The following is a 22,794-nucleotide window of genomic DNA, read 5'->3' as shown; positions in this document are numbered from 1 at the left end:
GGGTTGCAGGAAAGAACAGGCTGTAGGAAGTGAAAGTAAGCAGAGTACGTCCATCTGAGTGCTTTAGTCAGAAGGATCATAATGGGCCTCAGTTAGACAGGCCTGGCAGAGAGCAGAGAAGGACAGGCCAGGGGACCACAGAGGTGGGGGAGAAGACAAACATGGGAAGAACTCATGCAACTGTTGGGAACAGTTGACTCCAAAGCTCAGGTGACGCTTTGAAGGAGAGGGGCAAGGCCTGTCTCCTAATAGGAAGAATGCAAAGGTAGTACAGGTTTGGAGCCAGGCAAGGGAGAGGACGACTGGCACCCTGACTCCTGCACTTGAAGGTGGCTGGCTCTGACACATCAAGTTACTTGTCACGGATCCCGATGTGCTTAAAGTGGCACCTAAAGGCCTAACACTTGAAAGCCTTGCAAGAGCTGGAGACAGTTGTCTGCTTTCCTGCTGTCACAGAATTGTAAGCCAATTCTGCTTCTGTCAAAGCAGTGAGGAAACAGTTTGGAAGACTTGCGCTAAACCATGAGTCAAACTTCTTTTTGTGGTAGTTTAGGTTTAGAAATGCCTATTTAAATTTAGGGACTTTTAAATAATGAAATAATAAGAAAAGGTGCAATCTGCATGTGCCACTGCTGGCTTTGCAGTCGTGGTGTCAGCATTCTCAGCACACTGCGGAGCGGTGTTTCTAGTGGTCTGAGGTCCCACCCCAGGTTTATGAGGAAATAGAGTCCGCACTGTGTTCTGGATACCTCACCTTGTCCCTCCCACTCCACCCCAAACTAATCATTCTTTCTCTTTTTCAGGATAGGATTTTTGGGCCTCGGCCTCATGGGAAGTGGCATTGTCTCCAACTTGCTGAAAATGGGCCACACGGTGACTGTCTGGAACCGGACTGCAGAGAAAGTAAGCATCAATGAGTGGTGCTTATTGAACGGGATTGGACTGAGCCCTGACCCATGGAGTTGGGGTAACTAAGGATGGGACTGTCTGCGTTCTGCATGCAGTGGAATAGAAGCCAAGTTCTTAGTTCAGGCAGGTAGAGATGTAAATAAATAAGTTTAGGATGTTAGTATAAAAACTAAACATTTAAAAACACCTAGGGGTATAAAATGAAGTGAAAATTCCCCCTCCCTGCCATTACCTGAGCTAGCTCGCATTAGGTTTTTGCATCCTTTTTTCCATACCCATGGAAATGTGTGTGCTATGAATTCATCAATGAGGAGTGCATATAGATAGATCTGCTTCATCCTTTTCACTGGCTACGCCGTATTCTGTCATTTGGATTATATTAACAGCACTGTGCAGTTCACTGTGCAGTGATGATCTGTATCCACACTGTCCAGTGTTAGTGTTGTAGCCATGAGCCACATGTGGCTCTTGAACACTTGAATCAAGGATAGTCAACTGAAAAAATGAATTTTTAATTTTATTTCCCTTAAATTTAAACAGTCCCCTTAGGCTAGTGGCTACCGTATTGGTCAGGACAGATTTATAAGTTCTTAACCTAAGATGGCGGTCCACGGCTTCAAAGGGGTCTGCACAAGCCCTGATATGGAATTCCAAGGCTATGAATGTACAGCTTTTGTAATGGAAAATAGCCCTGGCTCCTGTCAGATTCTCATCCAGGAAAAGGTAAAGAATTATAGCCTGAGTACCAAAAAACTAAAGCACTGTGCTTGCCAGGAACAAAGGGAAAGAGAGAGGACCCCACTTTGCCAAAACAAAATCCTTTTCAAGAATAACAGGGATCTGTTTGGAGAGTCGAAGGGTCCTGGGGAAAAGGGCACTGAATGCCGTGCTCAGGGATTTGGGCTTCAGGTGCTGGCATTGGGTAGGTACTGCAGAGACCTCAGTTGGGAATTGAGATCTCAGAGGCCCCATTGACAGGATAGTTTATGATTCAAGGCTAGGGTAACCGGGAATTTTCGAGGTGCACAGTTGCAGAACATCAGGAGAACCAGAGTGTTTGCTTATAAGTACATTCCCCTTGTATAAAAGTGCCTTTGGTCATCCTGTTAATCTTGATTAGAAAGCTTAAATGTAATAAATAAGGCCATTTTTTCCAGATTAATTTACGGGAAAGCAATAGAGCAAAGCAAGTAGAACTTGGGTTTGGAATCCATCAGACCTAAATCCAGGTCACACCTTGCTACTTGCCCTCTTCAGCAAGATAGTTTACCTCCCTCAGCATTGGATTCCTTGCCTGTAAAATGATGAAAGTAAAAGCCCCAGCTTCACAGACAGAGTTTGGAAAGTTAAATGAGACGATAAATGAGAAGTACTCAGCACAGTGCCTGGCACAAATTATATAGTAAATATGATCTTTAAAAAGCCATTTAATCCTTATGACAGGCCCCATGGAATTTTAATAAGCATTTTAAAAATGATTATCTGGTTCTTCTAGAAATAGAGGAAACCTTTTTAAATTGTCGGAAAAGAAAAAGTGATGAGATCTCTCACAAAGGTTAAAACAATGTAAAGCTATATACTAAAAGACTTAGATGCATGCATGTTACAGTAAAGATGCAGACCCACCAGATGGACCAGAAAGCCTAGGCCTTCCTCTGAGAGAGGTAGCTCACTGTGAATTAATGAGACAGAAGAAGGGTCAGTCAACAGGTTATGTTTAGCACAACTGGTGAAATTTGAGGAAATACTAATCTCACTTCTTACCGTACACTAAAATACATTCCAAATAGATTATGAAATTATTTTTTTTCAAAAGTAAAAACCAGAAGAAAATAAAATTAAATATTAAAATAGATCTTTCTAAGCCTAGATGCAATCAAAATCACTAAAGAAAAAAATGAGTAATTTTTTTAATGCTCCCCACAGCAAAAACACTTGAAAGTTATGCAACTAAAAGTGCTTATAGCAAACATGATAAGAAAAGGATAATATGTTAGGAAAAGGGTAATATGTTGATTATAGGAAACATAGTTTGATAACTCTAAGGTGAAAAATAGCTCAGGAAAGAAGAAACAAGTATATTAAAAAGATTTAGTAACCAAGAGTAATCAAAATGTATCAAAACAAAAGGTGCTATTTTGAGCTGGTTAAATCATCAAGTAGGGTAAAATTTTAATGTATTTATGGATGCTTATTTGTTATTTTTAAATGATATACTCAGTGCTGGTGATTTGAGACCTTGCTGGTTATCATTATAAATTTACTCAGCCCTGTTGGAAAACGACTTGTCCACATTTATTAAGAGCTGTAAAACTATTTGGAAACTGTTTATTCTGTTTACAGAGACCTAAATTCAAAATGTAGAAAAGTATTATACATGAAGATGTTTGTTGGAGTCACTTATAATTAAAAGCAGGCCAGATACTGAACTGTAAGGGAACCATTAGGTAAATCTAGATATATCTCTCGATGGAATATTCTGTAGCCTTCATTATAAACGATGATTATGAAAGACTACAATATGGATAAATGTAAATTTGCACAATATTAAAAATTGGGTACAAAATATGAAATAGGATCAAATTATTCTAAAATGCTAATTTTTTAAATGCTTTAGATAAAGGAGATACACTGAAATATTAATGATGCGTTTTGTTAGGAGATGTTCTGGGTGATTTTAAATCTCAGAAAAGAAAAATTACTGATTTTAGATGCCCAGAAACATCTCAGTAAACACCCTAGCCCCAGCCCTGCTTCCCTAGCACAGTGCCAATAGCACAGGGAACTGGGTGATTTTGCCACAACCAAGACAGCCACACAGAGCCTCAGAGAGGTACTGTTCACGTCCTGTTCTTCAAATAGGAATCCTTCAGCAGACACTTATTTTGTGCTTACTGTGAAGTAGAACATCATTCTAGGCACCAGGTGTGCCAAAACACAAGACAGGCCTTAAGAGGCCCCATCTACTTCCCTCAAGAAGTCAGACCACCAACTCTCTTGTCCTGGGGTCCCAGCCTCAGCTTTGGCCTCCTGCTTTGGGAAGCCAGCCAGGAGAACTGAGCACTGTGTCTCTGGCCTGGCTGGCATGTTTATTGTGCACTGCCTGCAGCTCACATTGGGATCTGTGACTTTTGCAGTGTGATTTGTTCATCCAGGAGGGGGCCCGCCTAGGAAGAACCCCCGCTGAAGTCGTTTCAACTTGTGACATCACTTTTGCCTGTGTGTCGGATCCAAAGGCGGCCAAGGACGTAAGGATCCCCTCCCTCCCCTCAGCGTCTCAGGTTGTGGCCAGGAAAGCTGGCTGGCCTCCTCCCCTTCTCCCCTGCACACGGAGTGAGTGTCTGCATGTTGGGGGATGAGGGGGTTGACTTTCCCATCTGGGTGGCCATCTCCCATTGTGAAGGGTGTTTGCATGCATTGAATACAGACTTCCTTTAATTCAGAACAAAGCATGAAAATGACTAGGGTCCCTGAGGTCTGTGCTGAAATGGTTCCTGATGGGCGCCAGGTATTTTTGTGAAGCTGGAAACTTCAGGGCTGAGTGTGCTTTTGGTTCATGTGCCAAGTTCCTATGTTTACCTATCACTGTATGTGTATGTTTTAAAAGTTCAAGTGCAATAATCATCTTGTTAAACTGGTGACTAGTCTAATCCAAGTAAATCCAAAGAAGTCCCAAAATATAAGCACTGAGGTTCTGTCTTTTAAATGGGAGGTTTTTAATAAAAAGAAACATATTCTTTTCAAAGACAAATGAAAACATAATAGAAAATACTTTTCTTTCCCTTATTTACTTGCTCTTTCCTTTTCAGTCTTAGTCAGGAAATGAGCCTTTGAAAAAGCCAAAAGATTGAGATAATTATGCTAAGCAAAATAAGATAGACAGAAAAAGTTGTAAATCACATGATATCACTTATATGTAGGATATAAACCTAAAAACAACAAAGGAACAGGACAAACAAACAGACTCATGAACACGGACTGTAGACTAGTGGTTACCAGAGGGTGGGAAGGAATGGGGTAGCTAGGGTAAAGGGGGTCAAATATGTGGTGACAGAAAGAAATCTAACTATGGGAGGTGAACACACAGTGTAAATATATATATATATATATATATATATATATATTTCTCTATATATATATATATATATATGTATGTATATATATGTGTGTGTGTGTGTGTGTGTGTGTGTGTGTATATATATACTATTAAAGTATACAGATGAAACTTACTGGATTTCATTAACCAATGTCACCATAAAAAAAAATAAATAAAATAAAAAAGCAAAAGGATTTCGATTTTAGGTCTAAGGGGCTCCTGGGTGTCTTGTCGGGGGCCTGGGCTATTGCTTCTCCCTTGTGTCCCCACAGCTGGTGCTGGGCCCCAGTGGTGTTCTGCAGGGGATTCGCCCTGGGAAGTGCTACGTGGACATGTCAACAGTGGATGCTGACACAGTCACCGAGCTGGCCCAGGTAGTGGCCTTGTTTGGGCTGGCCCTCCAGCATCCTTTTGGTTGGAGCCCAAAACCCAGGCTGACCACGCCCAGGTTTGGGCAACCTGGTTACTCTAGAGCCAAAGCCAGAGAGGAGAGGAGAGGCCAGTAGCCTTGGGACTAGTCTGTCTTCACTTTCTGCCTTCAAAGCTGAGCTAGTCTGAGTGGCCATGAGAGGAGAGGCGCTGCCCTGCTGAGATGGGCATCAGGTCCTGTAGCTGCCAGCCTCATAATGAGAAGCAGTCCAGGCTGCCAGCACAGCCTTTTTGGTTTAAACATCATCTACATTTGACACTAGCAGAGTATTCCTCCTCCCTGAGCTGCTGGGCCCAAGTAAGAGGGTGGTGACTTCTGGCCCGTGTGTGTTCTGAGGGTGGGTAAAGTCAGGGAAGGGTGGTGTCCGTGGGAGGTATGGTCGGCCAAGCAGTTGGCACAGCCATGTATGGTTATAGTCTTTGGTCTTTGTAAGAAATGCAGAGCCGACAAGAGTTTATGAGGAGGGCCCAGCCTCTCTCTGTTTATTGCGTGGGATTCAGGTGTCTGTTGGAGGACAGTCTGCTGACCCTCCCATGGTGTTAGTCTAGCACCTTGGTACAGATGTCAGCTTTCGGGCCCCGGTGTGGAGTACCACACCCATGGGCGCTCCTTGCTCCCTGCCTGAGATCCCTGATAGAGGCAAAGCCTCCAGAAGCTCTGACTTTCCTTTCCAGGTGATTGTGTCCCGGGGGGGCCGCTTTCTGGAAGCCCCAGTCTCAGGGAATCAGCAGCTGTCTAATGATGGAATGTTGGTGATCTTAGCAGCCGGAGACAGGGGCTTGTATGAGGACTGCAGCAGCTGCTTCCAGGCAATGGGGAAGACCTCCTTCTTTCTAGGTAACATATCTGCCCATCTGTCGGGCCACATCCCCACTAGACCGCACTGATGACAGCGTCAATCCCGCACGGCCTCTCTGCCTGGGGCCCCCATGGGAAGGTTTTCTTTGACTTGCACAGTCAGTGCCTGGAAGGAGGAAGAGCCAGAAGGGTCAGAGCCAGTTCTGTCGGGGGCAGGTGAATGGGGACTTCCCTGGGTGTAGAGGTGGGTCTGAGCAGGGTTGACAGTGGGCAAAAAGTCCCCTCCTGCAGGATTCTTGGAAAGTGACCATGATTCTTTGCCCTGGGCAGGTGAGGTTGGCAATGCAGCCAAGATGATGCTGATCGTGAACATGGTCCAGGGGAGCTTCATGGCCACCATCGCTGAGGGGCTGACCCTGGCCCAAGTGACAGGCCAGTCCCAGCAGACACTCTTGGACATCCTCAATCAAGGACAGTTGGCCAGCATCTTCCTGGACCAGAAGTGCCAAAGTAAGTTGCTTTGGGCCTCTCTTGCTTTTTTTATTTTATTTTATTATTATTATTATTATTTTTTGATTGGAACTGAGTCAGGCAGCTGTCACAAAAGTCTCTTCTTCAGGGGCTCATTGGGTATGAAAGATGCATCCTTTCTAGTCAGTCCATTCCCCAGGTGAAAGGGGGTCCATACACAGACCACGGATGGGATTTGGGGCTGTGAGCTGGGAACTTGTATTTTCAGTGTCTAAGGGGAAAGAAATGCTAGATGTTGAACTCTGATGGTACTGCAGGTGGTTTCTTATTTAGGGTCCTTTTAATTTTTCTACTAAGTGGCTTTCCCTCTTCAGATATCCTGCAAGGAAACTTTAAGCCTGATTTCTACCTGAAATACATTCAGAAGGATCTTCGCTTAGCCATTGCACTGGGCGATGCCGTCAACCATCCAACTCCTATGGCAGCTGCAGCCAATGAGGTAACTAACTTAAAGAGGAAGTGGCACAAGTCCCAGCAGCCTTCTCTTTGTTTTTCTATTATTCCACCCTTCTACTTATTTTGACTTTTCTTTGCTCCCTGTACAACTTCTCAAGGGGGAATCTTAGCTGGTTGATTTTACACCTGCCTTTTCTAACAGGAGCATTCAGAGCCAGACACTACCTTTGGAGTCATGCTTACTTCCCTTGTGATTCCTTCTTTAACCTAGGGATTATATAAAAGTTTATCATATTTAGGGTTTTTCTAGATGTCTAATGGTTATTGATTTCTAAAATATCTCTTTTTGTGGTCAAAGAATATGATTTTTAACTCTTAAAATTTATTTGGACTTGTTTTGTGGCCCAGCAGATGGTCTGTCTTATTGAGTGTGCCATGTGGACTTCACAAGACTGTTCTGCAGTTGTTAGGTGCTGTGTTCTCCAGATACCAATTAGGTCAAGATGGTCAGTAGTGTTTTTCAGATCATCTTTGCTGACCTTTCTCTCTGGTTCTTTTAGTTGCTGAGAGAGGAATGTTAAAGTCTCCAGCTGTGATTGTGGGATTGCCTGTTTCTCTTTAATTCTGTCCATTTTGCTTAATGCCTTTGAAACTTTTGTTATTAGGCTCTTGGCCATTTATGCTCTTGGCCATTTATGCTCATGTTTTCCTGATGCATTTACCCTTTCATTATTATGAAATGTTCCTCTTGATCTTTGTCTTGAAGTCTGTTGTCTGAATTAGTATAGCTGCTATAGCCTTCTCATGCTTACTGTTTTCATGGGCTATCTTTTTCCATCCATTTACTTTCAACTTGTGTCTTTATATTTAAATTGTATCTTTTGTAGACAGTCTGTAATTGGGGCTTGCATTTTTATCCAGTCTGACAATATCTGCCTATTGGAGTATTTAGTCATTAGCATTGTTTTGGATGATGTATTAAGCAGCTCCACATGTACTTTTTGAAAATAGTGTTTTAGTTCAGCTTTCTTATCTCAACCTGATAGAAATGTAATCTTAAAAAAAAAATTGAGCAATATTTGTCTTTACCAATAGTTACAATAAAAACATATTATGAAACACATAGATTCATGTATTTTAGAAGCTGCAGCTTCAAGTGCTATAAGCTGATACACATTTTCATTCAAGTTAAATACAGGTCTCAAATAGCTTATCCCAGCAAAGAAGTTAAAAAAAAACAAACTACTTTTTTCTGACCTGCTTTTTCATAGTTTATAATCTCTTCCTAAATTCTATGTCTTTCTCTTTCTTATCTGAATAGCTCAGTGAAATAGCTTATTTCACTCTTTCAGGTTTCTCCTGTTTGTTTTTCTTGTGGGTTCTTTCTAAGCAGTAGAATTCCTCATGTATTTTATCATTTTTTTGTTGTTGACAAGCTTGTCTTTATGTGTAGCTTGTGTTGGCAACACTTCTCTATGAGGTGATTTCCGACTTGCCTCTACCCTGATTCGTTAGTTTGTAAACAGACATTTTGGTTGATTTCTCAGTGGAGCATGGCACTTTCTGGCCATTTGGATGGTACAACTCTAAGGCTGTCTCTACTGTTTAGATTTTAAAGTTTACTAGTTTATTAACATTTAGTCTGTCTTAGGCCTATCTCAAGAAACAAGAACAAGCCCAAATAACCTAACGTTACATCTAGAAAAACTAGAAAAAGAACAAATGAAGCCCAAAGTCAGCAGAAGGAAGGAAATAATCAAAATAAGAGCAGAATTAAATGAAATCGAGAACAAAAAGACAATAGAAAAATTAATGCAACAAAAGAGCTGGTTGAGAAGATTAATAAAATTAACATTTATTATATCTGGAAGTCTGTTGATGTGTGGTTGGATTCAGAGGTACCATTTTATCATTTGATTGCTGTTTGTCCCCTCTGGCTTTTGTTTGTTAGTTCCTCCTTTCTTGCCTTCTCTTGTGTTATTTGAATATTTTTTAGGATTCCATTTTATCTATTGGCTTTTTAATGATGCATTATTTTTCTTCCATCTCTGCTCTTTAATGGCCTACTTAGAGTTAATATTATACCTTTTCACCTAAAACGTAGATTCATTTCTATATCCAGCATCCTTTAAGGCAGGGTTTCTCAACCTGGGCACTATTGACATTTTGTTATGGGATCTGTCCTGTGCATTGCAGGATGTTTAGCAGCATTGCCTAGATGCCTGCAGCAGTCCCTCAGTTGATAGAAAATATCTCCAGACATTATCAGATGTCCCTTGTGGGGCAAAACCACCCCAGGTAGAGAACCCCTGCTTTAGGGTACAGATGTCCTTTGTGTTACAGTGGCTTTTTTTTAAACCACTAGACATTTTTGGAATATTTTGCTTTAAGTAATCATATGTATTTTAAAGAAATCAAGAGGAAAAATAATTTTATATTTTTCTAACTTACCATTTCCAGTGGTCTTCATTCCTTCCTAAAGAACTGAATTTCTCTCTGGTATTATTTCCTTTCAGCAGAGAGAACTCGCTTTAGCTTTCCTTGTAATACAGGTCTGCTGCTGGCAACAATTGATTTTATCTGAAAATGTCTTTATTTAGCCTTCATTCTGAGTTGACAACTACATCTGAGATGTAATGGACATTCAATTATTGTGGCTCCAACTGGACTATATTTAAAAAAAAAAAAAGCTCCTGGCCATCTGGGAGGAACTTTGTGTCCAGCTAAATTTCTATGTCATGATTTGATGTCATACTACCCTTGTTGAACAATAGCTTTTTAATTCTTTTCACACTTTTTTATATTCACCTAATATCTCTGGGGCAGCAATTAATTGCCAAGTACCATACTAGACTCTGGGGACACGTTGGGGTACAATCCATTCCCTTCCTGTGGACCTTACATTTTAATGGAGGGAGGCACAAAATAAGCACATAAGTATTTAAACATATAAGAATTTCAGATGGTCAGAAATGTGAATAAAATAGGACAGAGCAAAGAGAGGTGGCCAGGGTGAAGTGGTGCAGTCGCTGCTTTAGATAAGGTGGTCAGGGAAGGAGCCAGCCACACTGAGGGAAGAGCGTACTGTACCAGGAAAAGGACAAGGACAGTGGCCCAGAGAATAACATGGGAAGTCCTTAAAGGGTCTTCAGCAGAAAAGGGCGTGGTTATAATTGCTAACAATGCTGAGCCCTGCCCCTATGCTGGCCCTCTGAACACTTTACATCCCTTACTCCATTTAATCCTCACCATAACCCTGTCACCTTCCTCATAATATCAAGAAGCACTGGCTGAGGCCCTTTGTCCAAGGTTAGACAGGTCAGCGAAGGAGCCAGGAGTCACACCCAGACAGCCTGGACTCCAGAACCCACCTGCCTAACCACATCTAGAACTACCTCCAGGAAGCAGATCCATGTCTATAATAAGTCAGTTGTGTGGCCAGAGACTGAGCCCATCTCATTTTTTTCCAGGTGTACAAAAGAGCCAAGGCACTGGACCAGTCTGACAACGACATGTCTGCTGTGTACCGGGCCTACATACACTAAGCCCCTGCCCCCATAATCTTCCCTGACCCCCCTCTTCCTCACACGGAGTTGGGGTCCTGGGACTTCACTCTGGACCAGTCCACCTGTCTCCATCTCCTTTTATACAGACTTTGAGACTTGGCATCAGCACAGCACACAGCATCACTCCTCCCCTCGAGGTTCTGGGAAGGGGAGGGGTATCGGCAAGATTGGCCTGTGGGCAAGCTCTTGAGCTGGCCAGTGGCCCTCGGACCAGGTGGCTGTGTGTTCACACCCCCACACACACACAAACACACACACACACACACACACACACACACACACACACACACTGGCTCTTGCCCCAGGATAGAAACTGCTTGAAACTGTTGCCTGGCTTTTTTCCTTTTTCCAAGCTTGTCTTATCTCAGATCCTACCAATCGAAGAACTAGAATCAGCAGTGAGAACTGGAAGCCTTTCTACTGCTTCCCTCAGAGCGAAGAGGCTGTGGTCTTTTCCATGTCCCCCACTGGTTCCGCCGTAGAGAGAGGCTCTGGGCCAAGATGAACCAGCACAGACTAAATGGAGGGTCCTGTGGGCCCTCCAACCTCAGGTGACCAGCTGATGAGGATTGTCATGTTTAAGCTACCAGTGTGCAACCAACTCTCCAGAAATGCCTTTGTGAACTAAAAAGAGATTGGCAAAGTCAAGCGAAGACAGGGCTCTGGCTTTCACAGGAAAGCAGCAAATAGCCAGCTTGTAGGTGAGCCTCACAGAAGCCTGCTTTCCTTGCTGCTCTTCAGCATCCATCCCAGAAGTCACCATCACCATGGAGCCCTGGGCTGGGATCAGACTTCCTTACTTTGGTGTAGGGGGAGCTCACTCCTCACCAGGCTGTTTTAGTATTTAGATTAGCATTCCAGCCCTTGGGAAGGGGGTTCTCAGGACCATCATTGAGGAGCGAAGAGGAAGGGTGATGGGCTCCTTCTGGTTTCCGTTATGCCACATACTCTTCACCTGGTTCTGAAGAGCCACCCTGACCCAGGTCTCCTCACAGCGGTCCCTCCTTGTCCAGCCTGCCCTGCACGTCTTCCGCATGTTCACCTCTCTGTTCCCCTCCCTTTTCCATTTTCCTCCATGGAGACAGTATTTCTTGTCTGTCTATCCCTTTGGCCCAGACCGAGCCTGACCAACGATGACCATTTCTTAGGCTCAGCTCTTGAAACAGGAATGAGTGTCTTCACTTCAGACAGCAGCATGGTCTTAGGTGCTTCCAGGGCCCCGGGGTCTGTCGGGAGGGAAGAGGAGAACTGGGCCTGACTGAACCTGAACTGGCCCTCAGAGGTGGATCCAAGACATCCTCCAGGCCCTAGCATTTCTCCTTGGATAGGGGACCAGAGGAGATTGGAATATGGCATAAGAACAAGGAGAAGTCACCTAAAGGATGTCAATATTGTCTCCCTCTGCAAGGGTTGGATTTTCCAGTCACACCTTGCAGAAGGTCAGCATTTGTAGTGACTAATTACATATATATAATGAGGTGGCCACACTGGTGTAGGTCCCTCCCCCTCACAGCCTTGGCCCTTTTCCACTGATCAGAACCCAGGGTTCTTAGGGGGATCTCAGAAGACATGGGGGGAGGGCAGGGAAGATGCCTGTGGGTTTTCGGCACAGTTGATTTCACTGAGATTTTGAATTCTTTTCTGTCTGAACACAAAGCCTGTTATAGTCCTAGCTGGACACTGGGGGGTGGGAGTGGGGGAAGATGCTGTAATGAAACTGGTTAGTCAATGTTGTCTTAATATTGTTGACAGTTCTGTAAAGTTCCTTTTTATGAATATTTCTGTTTAAGCTATTTCACCTTTGTTTTGAAATCCTTCCCTTTTAAGGAGAAAATGTGACACTTGTGAAAAAGCTTGTAAGAAAGCCCCTCTGCCACCCCTTTTTTTCCTTTAAATGACAAATCTAGGTAATTAAGGTTGTGAATTTTTATTTTTGCTTTGTTTTTAATGAACATTTGTCTTTCAGAATAGGATCGTGTGATAATGTTTAAATGGCAAAAACAAAACATGATTTTGTGCAATTAACAAAAAGCTACTGCAAGCAAAATAAAACGTTTCTTGGTAACACAACTGTGACCGATTACATTGGCAGTGACCTGCGCCTGGACACCGACCGCCGAGTGGTGGAGGGAGGAGGAGGAGGGTGGAAGATAAGTCGGCGGGGCGGCGGCCTCATCGAGTCCGCCCGGGGCTTCCTCCTGGACCAACGGAACCAGCGAGCCAATAGCGAAGCCGAGCGAGAGCAGGCTGCCCGTCGGCCAATCGCCGGTCGCGACGAGAGCAAGCCATCCCACAGACCAATCTATGAATGCAAGTGGGGCAGGGCGCCCTATCACAGCCTCCAAGGGGCGGGACGAGGGTCGCATCTCTCCAAATGGCGCACACCCTTGGACGCGGCGCCGGAGGCTGGTGCCGGCGGGGTGCCGGCGGGGTGCCGGCGGGGTCCCGGGAGAGAGAGCGCGGAGGGTTTGCCCACCCGCCAGCTTAGTTCTGTTTCGCTGCGTTTTGAACCAGGGGCGGGGCGAGCACCGCTCAGCCAATCGGAGGCAGGGGTGGTGGTTTCAGGGGCGGGGTTGGCTTGCTCTCAGCCAATCGGAGGCGGAGGTGGCCCCGAGCGTCGCGGATCGACCGAGCGGCGGACGGACGGCTAGCGGGAGACGGTCGCTGGGCGGTGAGAGGCGGCTATGGCGACTGCGATGGCAGCGACAGCGGTGGAGCGGGCAGTGCTGGTGAGGCGCGCGGGCGAGCGACCGGAGCGTGGAGGGGGCGGCGGGTCTGGGTGGCTGACAGCGGCCTGTCCCCGCAGGAGGAGGAATTCCGCTGGCTGTTGCACGACGAGGTGCACGCCGTGCTGAGGCAGCTGCAGGACATCCTCAAGGTAACGCCTCGCAGGGTGGCCGTGTGCCTTTTCGCGCGCCCACCTTCCCCAGCCTCTCCTGCTACGGCTCCTTATCCCCGGCCGGCTGCGCTTGCCTCCCAAGCGCCTGCTGTGTACGCAACGCGCGGTGTTCAGACGGGGCCCTGCCCTCAGTGGACTTGGAGTCTAGTTGGAGGCGCCAGCAGACAGTTACCCGATTCCAGAAACATCTGTGTGAGCGCCATGGGTCTGGGTTGAGACCCCGTATCGGGCGGGATAGGCTTCCTTTGAATCAGGGATATTTAACCTGAGATCTGAAGGACCCCAGTACTGAGACATTAGCCAAGTATTCAGTATCTCTGACCCTTCCTTTAAAAATTTGCAAGAAGGAGATAATAGTACCGACCTCAGAGGGCTGTCGTGATGATAAGCCTGTCAACTCACAAATGTCCAGGGATAGCCTGGTATGGCCAGAATTGCGGGTTGCCATGACTACTGGGGTTCCCTGATTCTGCTCCCCACACCTGAGCACCTTAGCCAAGCCAGGAGGGTATCTCTGTCCTTTATTCCCATATTGGGCACAGTTGGCTAGGCGCCCAGGGAATGTGGAAAAAAGCAGGTATAGGCTCAGGTAGGACCTGAAACTCAGGCTGTGGGGGAGGGGCCAGAGCAGCGGGAAGGTGCCCTGGAGGCTTGGGTAGGGTGTTTCAGTGAGGCCAGCCCACCTTGTTCCTCTGCTAGCGGACCTGGGAGTGGTGCTTCCAGAAGGAGCCCTGGGCTGGATTAGGTAAACTTTACCCCACTCCCTTCTGCACCCTAGGAGGCGTCCCTCCGTTTCACTCTGCCAGGCTCAGGCACCGAGGGGCTGGCCAAGCAGGAGAACTTCATCCTGGGCAGCTGTAGGTGAGCCGGAGCTCTGCAGAAACCAGAGGGATGGGCTCCTTAGGAGAGGGGATGCCTGGGATACCCTCTAGAAGAGGTGGCATGACCAAGGCCCTACCCTGAAAACTGATTTCAGCTCCAGTGTCAGAGGGTGTACGATGGGACAGGTTGAACCATCCTGTGACAGCCAGGGGCAGCCCACTGGGAGGGCTGGGTGGTAGGAGGGGGCAGCTACAGACACTGCTCTGACCCCCACGTGTTGTAGCACAGACCAGGTGAAGGGCGTGCTGACTCTGCAAGGGGACGCGCTGAGCCAGGCGGTGAGTCCCTGGCCCCTCTCCCCTTCCCATGTTGCTTGAGAAGCCAGCGGGGAAGAGTGTAGGGCCCTCCTGCTTACCTCAGTTCTGCTACCGGCTGGTTGTGTGACTCTGGGAAGGATCCTTGACCTCTCTGGGCCTTAGTGTCCTCATTTGTAAAATGACAACAACCCCCAACCTTCTCATGGGATTAATGTGTGCCTTCAGTGAGAGGTGCAGGAAGGGGATACTTTGCACACAGCCCAGCCCAGAGTCTGGACCCAGTGAAGCATGGGCCTTGGCAGGATTAGGCTGGCCCCAGATCAAAGTGGAATCAGCCAACATTTGAGCTCCATCTGCACTCGACCCTGTGCCAGGCGCCAAGGCGTGGGGGAAGGTCCCTCTCCTTCACTGGTGGGTGTTTAGTCTGTTGCCTTGTGCAAATGTTCCCTGTCTGCCCACACCTTCTCCCAGCTGAGGCCACCTTCCCCTTTCTCGGCCTCTTTTCCCTTTCATTTCTTTGTGGTTCCTCTTAGACCTGAGTTCCTGTTTCTTGACCCTCCCTGGTCACCCTCCAAATAGCAAAGGTTTTGGGAATTCCCCCCTCCTCCAGGAGTGGCTAGGGTCTGAGCCACCACATACACCCTGTTTCAGCCCCTGGCTTAAGGACTCAGAAGTGGTCAGAAGCAGGAGAGTGTCCCTCTGCCTAGCTTATTCTACTCTTGCCCATCAGGACGTGAACCTGAAGATGCCCCGGAACAACCAGCTGCTGCACTTTGCCTTCCGGGAGGACAAGCAGTGGAAGCTGCAGCAGGTAAACCAGGCCCTTCCCTGGCCAGAGCTCAGGCCACAAGGGCAGGCAGGGACAGGCAGGGACAGGCCTGCACGGCGCTAAGGCCTCTAGGGGCTGGCCGATGTGGGGATTTGTTGCGACCACAGCAAGACTGAGAAGGTGTTTCCTTGTTTCCTAGCAGCGAAGCTGGGGTAGGCGGGGCCTGGGGCTCCAGGGCCTAGCCTCTTGAGAGATGGAGAACCTGTCTGTAGGTCCCCAGGCCCCAGCGGGAGCCACAGGGATGCTCTTGAACAAGTGACTCCCTGTCCAGAGTCTTCAAGGGCTTCCTATATCTCTTAGGAACTAAGTCCATGCTCCCTACCAACTCCTATGTGACTGGGCCCCAGCCTCTAACCCCCTTTCTGAACTGGCCACCAGCAGTCTCTACCTCCAGGCCTTTACCCATGCTTGTCCCTCTGCCTGGAGTCCTCTCCCCCAGCTTTTCTCATCACATGGGTGTCAGCTCAGGAGCCACCTCTGACTTCCCAATCAGAAGAGGCTTCCTTACCCCACTCCGCCGCCCTGCTTATTTTTTTCGTATAAGTCACACAGTCTGTTATCTTATGCTTTTACTCTGTTACCATCTGTTCTCCTTTAGAAGATGAGCTACATGAGGCCAGGGTCTGAGCCTGCCTCAGTCTGTGCCATGTGCCTGGCACCCAACCAGGGCACAAAGCCAACAGCTTGAGGGAGGGGTCAGACAAGCAGCACCCACCCGCCCCTCTAAGGATGACAACCCCTCAGAGTCAGGTCCCATGAGCTGATGCCTGGAGACTGGCTGCTCAGAAGCTGGTACCTCTCCCTGCTGGGGCCCAGCCCACTGACCACTGAGTGGACCCTGTTTTCAGATCCAGGATGCCAGAAACCACGTGAGCCAAGCCATTTACCTCCTCAACAACCGGGATGAGAGCTACCAGTTCAGGACAGGAGCAGAGGTCCTTAAGGTGAGCTGCCTGCAGGGACAGGGGAGCCAGTTTCACCACCCCCAGTCCTGACCAGGCCTCTGGAGAGCTCTGCCCCCACATCCTCCAGTGTAGCTAACGGTTGACCCTTAACCTCCTAGTGTGCACATGTCCATCAGCCACAGTCAAATGGCTCACAGCCCAAGCTCCAGAATCAGACCTGGATTCTGACCCTAGGGCCTCTACTACAAGCTCTACAACCTCAAGTCACTTACTTAGGCACTCTGTGCCTCAACATCCTCCCCTGTAAAAGGGAGATAAGAGGTAATGACTACCAACTGTGATAATGTAGGTAAAGCGGCCCTGAGTAAGTGCTCTGTAAGTAGTAGCTGCTAGTAGTAGTACTAGCAATAGAAAAACCTTTGCAATTAACAGTCAATTCACAAGGCATGGAGGGAAGAGCTGAGCCTGGATGCCCTGGACTCATGCTTTAGCTCTGCCTCTGACTTGCTGTATGTTCTCAGGTGGCTTACCTACCCCCTCGACCTCTGGTTCCTCATATGAAATTTGGAACTAGATGGACTAAGGTCCCTTCCAGAACTGCGGCTGCCCTGGGGATTATAAGGTGCAGCCCCCGTGCCTCTGCCCAACAATTTCGCCTTTCCTGGGAGCCAGGTCACCTTGGCACCCACAGCAACAGGCGGAAGCTATGGAAGCTGGGACTCTGAGACGTCCAAGCCAGGGCTTTGCTCCATGGCAGAGGGAGGGGATGAGTTCAGATGGTTCCACTGTGACTTTACCCCTTCAGAGCCTCAGTTTCCTTACCTGTGAAAACAGGGCTGGTACCTGACTTAAGGCCTCAACTCCGCTGTCCTGTTGCCTCCTCCAGGAAGCCTTCCCTTTTCCTTTGCACCCTAGTTGGATTAGGGCTCCTTCTAAACTCATCCATTGCCTGTACTCCATTCGCCAAGCCCTTGTGCCCCTGGGACTAACTCCTAAGATCTTCTATTCTCCAATGGACCAATGCCCAGGATCCCATGCGATAGAACCTCCTGGACCAATGGTCCACAGTATAGTCCTCCTACCCTGGTACACCAGCTGGAGCTCAATTACCAATTACGAAGGGCATCTTTCACAAGCCCCCAGCTTTGGGGGTTCAGGCCTTGAGAACAGGACCACCTGGGCAGGGGCTGGGAAGCCATCATAACTTTGTCGCTGTGTGATGATGGGGTTGGGGGAGGGGGGAAGGATCAGGAACTGGCCTCGCTGCCCTCGCAGCAGCTATGACCAGCCCTCACCCCCCAGCTAATGGACGCCGTGATGCTGCAGCTGACCAGAGCTCGCAACCGGCTCACCACCCCAGCCACCCTCACTCTGCCTGAGATCGCCGCCAGTGGACTCACGGTCAGTGCCTCAGGCCGAGAAGGGGTCCCCTGGGAAGGACACAGGGGTACCAAGGGGTCCTGGAAGCCCCAAATTGTCATCAGTCTGAGTTCTACGTCTATGTCTATGCACAGTTTTCTGGGATAGAGTCCTTGGCTTCCATTCTGTGTCCCCCAGATACATCACCCCTGGTCTGAGTCAGTGGTTCCCAAGCCCAGTGGAGCAGGAAGTTACCTGGGGCACCTGAGGAGTCTGGAAGCCCCAGTCCATAGAATAGGGGCTGGGATCCCCCGAGGTGGTTCTTGGGGGCCTGTGTCTGCCCAGCCCTCATCCTGCCTGCCTGCCTGCCCCACAGCGGATGTTTGCCCCTGCCCTGCCCTCTGACCTGCTGGTCAATGTGTATATCAACCTCAACAAGCTCTGCCTCACCGTGTACCAGCTGCACGCCCTGCAGCCCAATTCCACCAAGGTAAGCAGGACCCTCCCCACCTCTGTCCCCCATCCCCGTCCCCATGGGCCTATGCCCTGCAGCCCCGAGGGCCTGACTGGGTCTGGTGCTCTTCTGCCTAGAACTTCCGCCCAGCTGGAGGCTCTGTGCTCCACAGCCCAGGGGCCATGTTGTAAGTATGCTTCTGGGAGGGCTGCCCTGGAGCACCCTCTGCACCCCAACGCACTGCACCTCAGAGGCTGGGGGGCTCAGGAACCCTCCCCTCTCCCCTCAGTGAGTGGGGTTCCCAGCGTCTGGAGGTGAGCCATGTGCACAAAGTGGAGTCTGTGATCCCGTGGCTCAACGATGCCCTCGTCTTCTTCACCGTCTCCCTGCAGCTCTGCCAGCAGCTCAAGGATAAGGTAGGGGCATGGGGGCGGGGCCGGGCCACATGCTCAGGCAGATCGGGCCAGCCAGGCAATAGACTGCGAAGCCCCTTCATTGTGGCGGGATTCCAATGGCTCTTATTACAACTCCGAAGCATCCCCAAATCTTAAGGTCTTTTGTACCCTCCGCACACACCAGGCAGATGGGCCATGATGGTCCTCAGCAACAGTGTCCTCTCCCTGACACATTGCCCTTGGATGACCTTGAAATCTTACCTGGGTCACAGGGTGCTACAGGGGCCAGGCACCACCATTCACCATGTCCCCCACCTTCCTCCCTCCCCAGATCTCTGTGTTCTCCAGCTATTGGAGCTACAGGCCTTTCTGAACAGAGCACCCGAGAACCTGTCCCCTGGGAAGTGGCGCCTGCCCAGAGGCTCCCTGTCCCCTTGAAGTGTGGGCCAGCGCCAAAGCCACCACTACAGGCAATTTATTTCCCTCTCTGCTTCATCCTGCCCATCTCATTTGCACAGATGGGATTGAACACTGGAACTTCTGGGAGGAAGGGACGCTGCTGGTTTTTTGTTTTGAATGGGGGTGGGTCGGGAAGGTGGAGCTGACAGTTGGCCACATTCCAAGCCCTGACCTTTGGACTCAAGACAGGGCCTGGCCCAGAGCTCTTCTTCCTCCCTGCTTCACTACCTGCCCGAGCTGACACCAGGATGGCAGCTGCCCCCAGGATGGTGAGGGGGAGTGAAGCTGCCCACTGGAAGCGACTCTAAGCTATGAATTGAGAGAAAAGGAGGAAACGGGCAGTCTGAAGCCACCCACCATGAGCTGGAGTGCCCTTGATTGTTTGCTCACAACCCTGCCAGGGCCTCCCAAGAAATAAAGATCATCGACTTGCCTGGAACCCCTCTGTGTTTCTGTCTGTCTGTCTGGATGGGGACCAGGCTGAGGGCCCTGCTAGTCAGGAGCTGGGTGGAGTATCCAGCAACAGAGCCCCTGGCCTCCTCACTCCACCTTGGGAGGGTCCTCCCAGCTGCCAAGGGGCTGAGTGGGATGGTGACAAAGGCTCTGCCTGGGTGTTTGGGCCCGGAATTTGAGCCCAGCTCCCCTCCCGCGGGTAGTTGCCGGGTGACCTCCAGCAAGTTATTTAAGGTCTCCTGGTGACAGTCATGCCACTGAAGGCTTTGAGGGACCAGGTGGGCATCTGGACGGGGCACCCACACTGCCCACCCCTTGACGGGAGGTTGGAACACACTTCAGACTCAGGTGTTGGGCAAACAGACCTTGTTACTGTTGCCGGGCAAGACACACAGGCAGAGGTGCTTGGGGACTCGCCGCATTAAGGTTCCAGGGCCAAGTTCTCCACTCCCATGGATCTTTCCTGCAAGAGAGGCACAGAGGGGCCTGGTGGGCTTCACTCCTCCATTCCTTGCCTACCTCCCTCCAGAAGAGGTCCAGCACCCAGTGTGGTTCTTGGCCTGTCAGAAGATAGTGGGACTCACCTGCTTGACATTCACTTGGGATCTGGAAGAGCGATGACGGCAGCAGCGGTGGTAGCAGCAACAGTGGATACAGACAAACAGCATCAGGAGCAACACAGTGCCTGGGGACAGGACAGGTGTCCAGACATGGCCCTCCCTCTGCCTGGGACCTGGCGTGGGAGGCTGACAGGCCAGAGGCAGAGACCACACTCACCCACGAAGGTGAGGAAGATGACGAAGGCAGCGGTGTCCCACTTGGACTGGAACGGCTGTCTGCTCTTCAGTTTCCCCAGCACTTCCTCAGCTACAGGCTCCAGCTCCTCCAGGTTGTCCATCTCAGCTGGAGGGTCCCAGGTGCCACCTGCCTCAGCACACCAGAGGGAGCCCCTAAGAACCCTGGGCTCTGGGGCCAGGCTACGTACAGGCTTCCCACAGTCCAGCCCCTGCCTCTTTCACACCACCACTCCTGGGCCCCTCCCCCAGCCTCTCATCCACTCCTCTCCGTGCTCAGCCCTCTGGTCCTGGTCCTGATACTGGCCTAGGCAGCCCCCTTCCACCTCCCCCCACAGCCACACCCCCAGACCCTGACCTGCCTCAGAGCTCCCTCAGCCAGGCAGGTCCTAACTTCTGGAGCACAAACTACTTCCTGCTTCCGGATCCATTCTACTTGAGGCCTTGGCAACCAGCCCCACCCTCTCCAGGGGCTGCCATAGCTCAAGGAAGGGCAGGACCTGTCCCTTGACTCCCAACAGCAGGTGCTGCAGGACCCAGGAGGCACAGGCCAGTGGGCCTCCTCATTCCAGGGCATTTTCACTTTTTCTCAATAGACTATATAAGCAGCTTGGAACACAGTGAACACTCGACTGCTGTGGACTTCATGAATGAAGGAAAGACAGAAAAAGGGAAAAGAGAGGGAGGGAGGAAAGTAAAAAGGAGGGGAAAGGAAGCAGTGGGGAGTCAGTTCCACCACCCTTCCTTGGGTGGCTGGGGTGCCCCTGGCACCATACCAGGAGTCTTATTTTCTCTGTTCTATTTGGATCCTTATTTTCTCTGTTCTGTTTCTCACAATAACCCTCTGGTTATCATCTCGCAAATGCGCTCTTTCCCCAGAACTTGGGGCTGGGGCCCCTAACCCTGCCATTCTTGACCCTATCCAGCAAGGCAGCTCTCACTCCTGCTTCCATGCAAAGCACAGACATGTGTCCAGGCACACCAATCAGGGGCCGGAGACTGCTCAGCGCTTGAGGTTGGCCGTAAACCAGGTGGATACGATTTCTTGTCCTTGTAATACTTACGGTCTAGCAGGAAAAAAATTTCAGCTAATGTTAGGCTATATGTACATTACCTAATTGATTCCTCATGGCGATCCTGAAGAAGGTATTATTGCTATTCCCATTTTACAGATGTGAAAAACAGGCCTTGAGAAGCTCAGCGACCATCTCAGTCACATTTGTAAAGGATTCATTTCCTGTTGTTGCTGTAACATACTACCACAAACTTAGTGGCTGGAAACAATACAAATGTATTACCTCATAGCTCTGGAAGTCGGAGTCTAAATGGGTTGGTGGGGCTGTGTTCCTTCCGGAAGCTCTAGGGAGAATCCATTACTTGCCTTTTTCAGCTTCTAGGGGCCACATTCCTTGGTTTGTGCCACAGCCCCATCACTGTAGTTTCTGCTCCCATCCTCACATCTCTGACTCTACCCTCCTGCCTCCCTCTTATAAAGAATTCTGTGATTACAATGGCCCCCAGGATAATCTCCCCGTCAAAATCCTTAATCACATCTGCAAAGTCCCTTTGCTATGTAAGGTAACACATTCACAGGTTCCAGGGATTGGGATGGAGATGTCTTTAGGGGCCATGATTCTGCCAAGCACACCCAGTGAGCAGAGAAGCCAGAATTGTGACTCAGGCATTCAGATAGATCTCAGAGGCCCTGACCATCATGCTATGGGATCTTCTGTACTGGGTTCTTCATTTCGCACCCTGCCTACATCCTCTCCATAGTTTTGAAATGACTGTAATGTTCTATTGCAAAAAGGAGGAGAGGGGGTTACAACCATTGTGGAAAACAGTCTGACAGTTCCTCCAAAATTTACATATAGTGTTATCAGATGATCTAGCAATTTCACTCCAAGTATAGACCCAAAAGAATTGGAAGCAAGTACTCAGACTTGTACTTAACTATTCACAGCAACACTAACCACAACAGCCAAAAGGTGGAAACAACCCAAGTGTCTATCAGCTGATGAATGGATAAAATGTGTTCTATCCATACGATGGAATATTCAGCCATAAAAAGGAATGAAGTACTGGAAACTAATTTAAATAAATAATTTTTTTTAAAAAAAAGAAAGAATGAAGCACTGACACAGGCTACAACGTGGATGAACCTCAAAAATGTGACGCTAAGTAAAAGAAGCCAGTCATAAAAGGCCACATATTATATGATTATATTTACATGCAATGTCCAGAACGAGCAAATCCGTGGAAACAGAAGGTAGATTAGTGGGATTAGGGAGGGGTCATGGGAGTGAGTGCTTGGTGCTTATGGAGTTTCCTTTTGGGGTGATGAACATGTCTTGGAACTAGATAGAGGTCATTCTGCAACAT

General features: G+C 48.7%; 3 protein-coding genes across 11 annotated transcripts in view; 2 read left to right on the top strand and 1 right to left on the bottom strand.

Annotated features, from left to right (window-relative positions):
- The window catches only part of GLYR1 (glyoxylate reductase 1 homolog), a 32,559-nt gene extending 19,721 nt beyond the window's left edge, over positions 1 to 12,838 (top strand). For 2 of the 6 annotated variants that reach the window (XM_039885267.1, XM_039885272.1), the window contains exons 10-16: positions 804 to 903; positions 4,047 to 4,157; positions 5,278 to 5,379; positions 6,110 to 6,272; positions 6,564 to 6,743; positions 7,079 to 7,203; positions 10,631 to 12,796. In XM_039885267.1, the coding sequence (XP_039741201.1) occupies positions 804 to 903; positions 4,047 to 4,157; positions 5,278 to 5,379; positions 6,110 to 6,272; positions 6,564 to 6,743; positions 7,079 to 7,203; positions 10,631 to 10,705 (856 nt within the window). In that variant the 3' untranslated portion in view covers positions 10,706 to 12,796. Of the gene's footprint in view, positions 1 to 803; positions 904 to 4,046; positions 4,158 to 5,277; positions 5,380 to 6,109; positions 6,273 to 6,563; positions 6,744 to 7,078; positions 7,204 to 10,630; positions 12,797 to 12,818 lie in introns of those variants that run through there. The other 4 variants (XM_039885271.1, XM_039885270.1, XM_039885269.1 and 1 more) reach the window with 4 other exon arrangements.
- A 141-nt stretch (positions 12,839 to 12,979) lies between these two features.
- Positions 12,980 to 19,604, top strand: ROGDI (rogdi atypical leucine zipper). Of its 3 annotated transcripts, XM_039885273.1 has the most exons (11): positions 12,980 to 13,455; positions 13,533 to 13,604; positions 14,404 to 14,486; positions 14,731 to 14,785; positions 15,495 to 15,575; positions 16,442 to 16,537; positions 17,801 to 17,899; positions 18,234 to 18,347; positions 18,449 to 18,498; positions 18,601 to 18,727; positions 19,038 to 19,604. In XM_039885273.1, the coding sequence occupies exons 1-11, from the start codon at positions 13,411 to 13,413 to the stop codon at positions 19,077 to 19,079; spliced, it is 864 nt and encodes a 287-aa protein (XP_039741207.1). In that variant the 5' UTR covers positions 12,980 to 13,410; the 3' UTR covers positions 19,080 to 19,604. The 3 variants fall into 3 exon arrangements, with proteins under 3 accessions (XP_039741207.1, XP_039741208.1, XP_039741210.1); XM_039885274.1 differs by lacking the exon at positions 17,801 to 17,899; XM_039885276.1 differs by lacking the exons at positions 14,404 to 14,486; positions 14,731 to 14,785.
- A 258-nt stretch (positions 19,605 to 19,862) lies between these two features.
- SMIM22 (small integral membrane protein 22) lies at positions 19,863 to 21,673 on the bottom strand. Of its 2 annotated transcripts, none has more exons than XM_039885279.1 (4): positions 21,527 to 21,673; positions 20,396 to 20,542; positions 20,203 to 20,303; positions 19,863 to 20,081 (listed from the first exon to the last, which is right to left on the bottom strand). In XM_039885279.1, exons 1-4 carry the CDS (start codon positions 21,540 to 21,542, stop codon positions 20,040 to 20,042), a joined length of 306 nt encoding a protein of 101 aa, XP_039741213.1. In that variant the 5' UTR covers positions 21,543 to 21,673; the 3' UTR covers positions 19,863 to 20,039. The 2 variants fall into 2 exon arrangements, with proteins under 2 accessions (XP_039741213.1, XP_039741214.1); XM_039885280.1 differs by lacking the exon at positions 21,527 to 21,673 and adding an exon at positions 20,775 to 20,848.
- Positions 21,674 to 22,794: the final 1,121 nt, after the last annotated feature.

Source organism: Pteropus medius, unplaced genomic scaffold, assembly GCF_902729225.1.
Source record: "Pteropus medius unplaced genomic scaffold, Ma_sr-lr_union100, whole genome shotgun sequence".
In the NCBI taxonomy this organism is placed as follows: domain Eukaryota; kingdom Metazoa; phylum Chordata; class Mammalia; order Chiroptera; family Pteropodidae; genus Pteropus; species Pteropus medius.
This window is presented reverse-complemented; position numbering and strand designations above follow the sequence as displayed.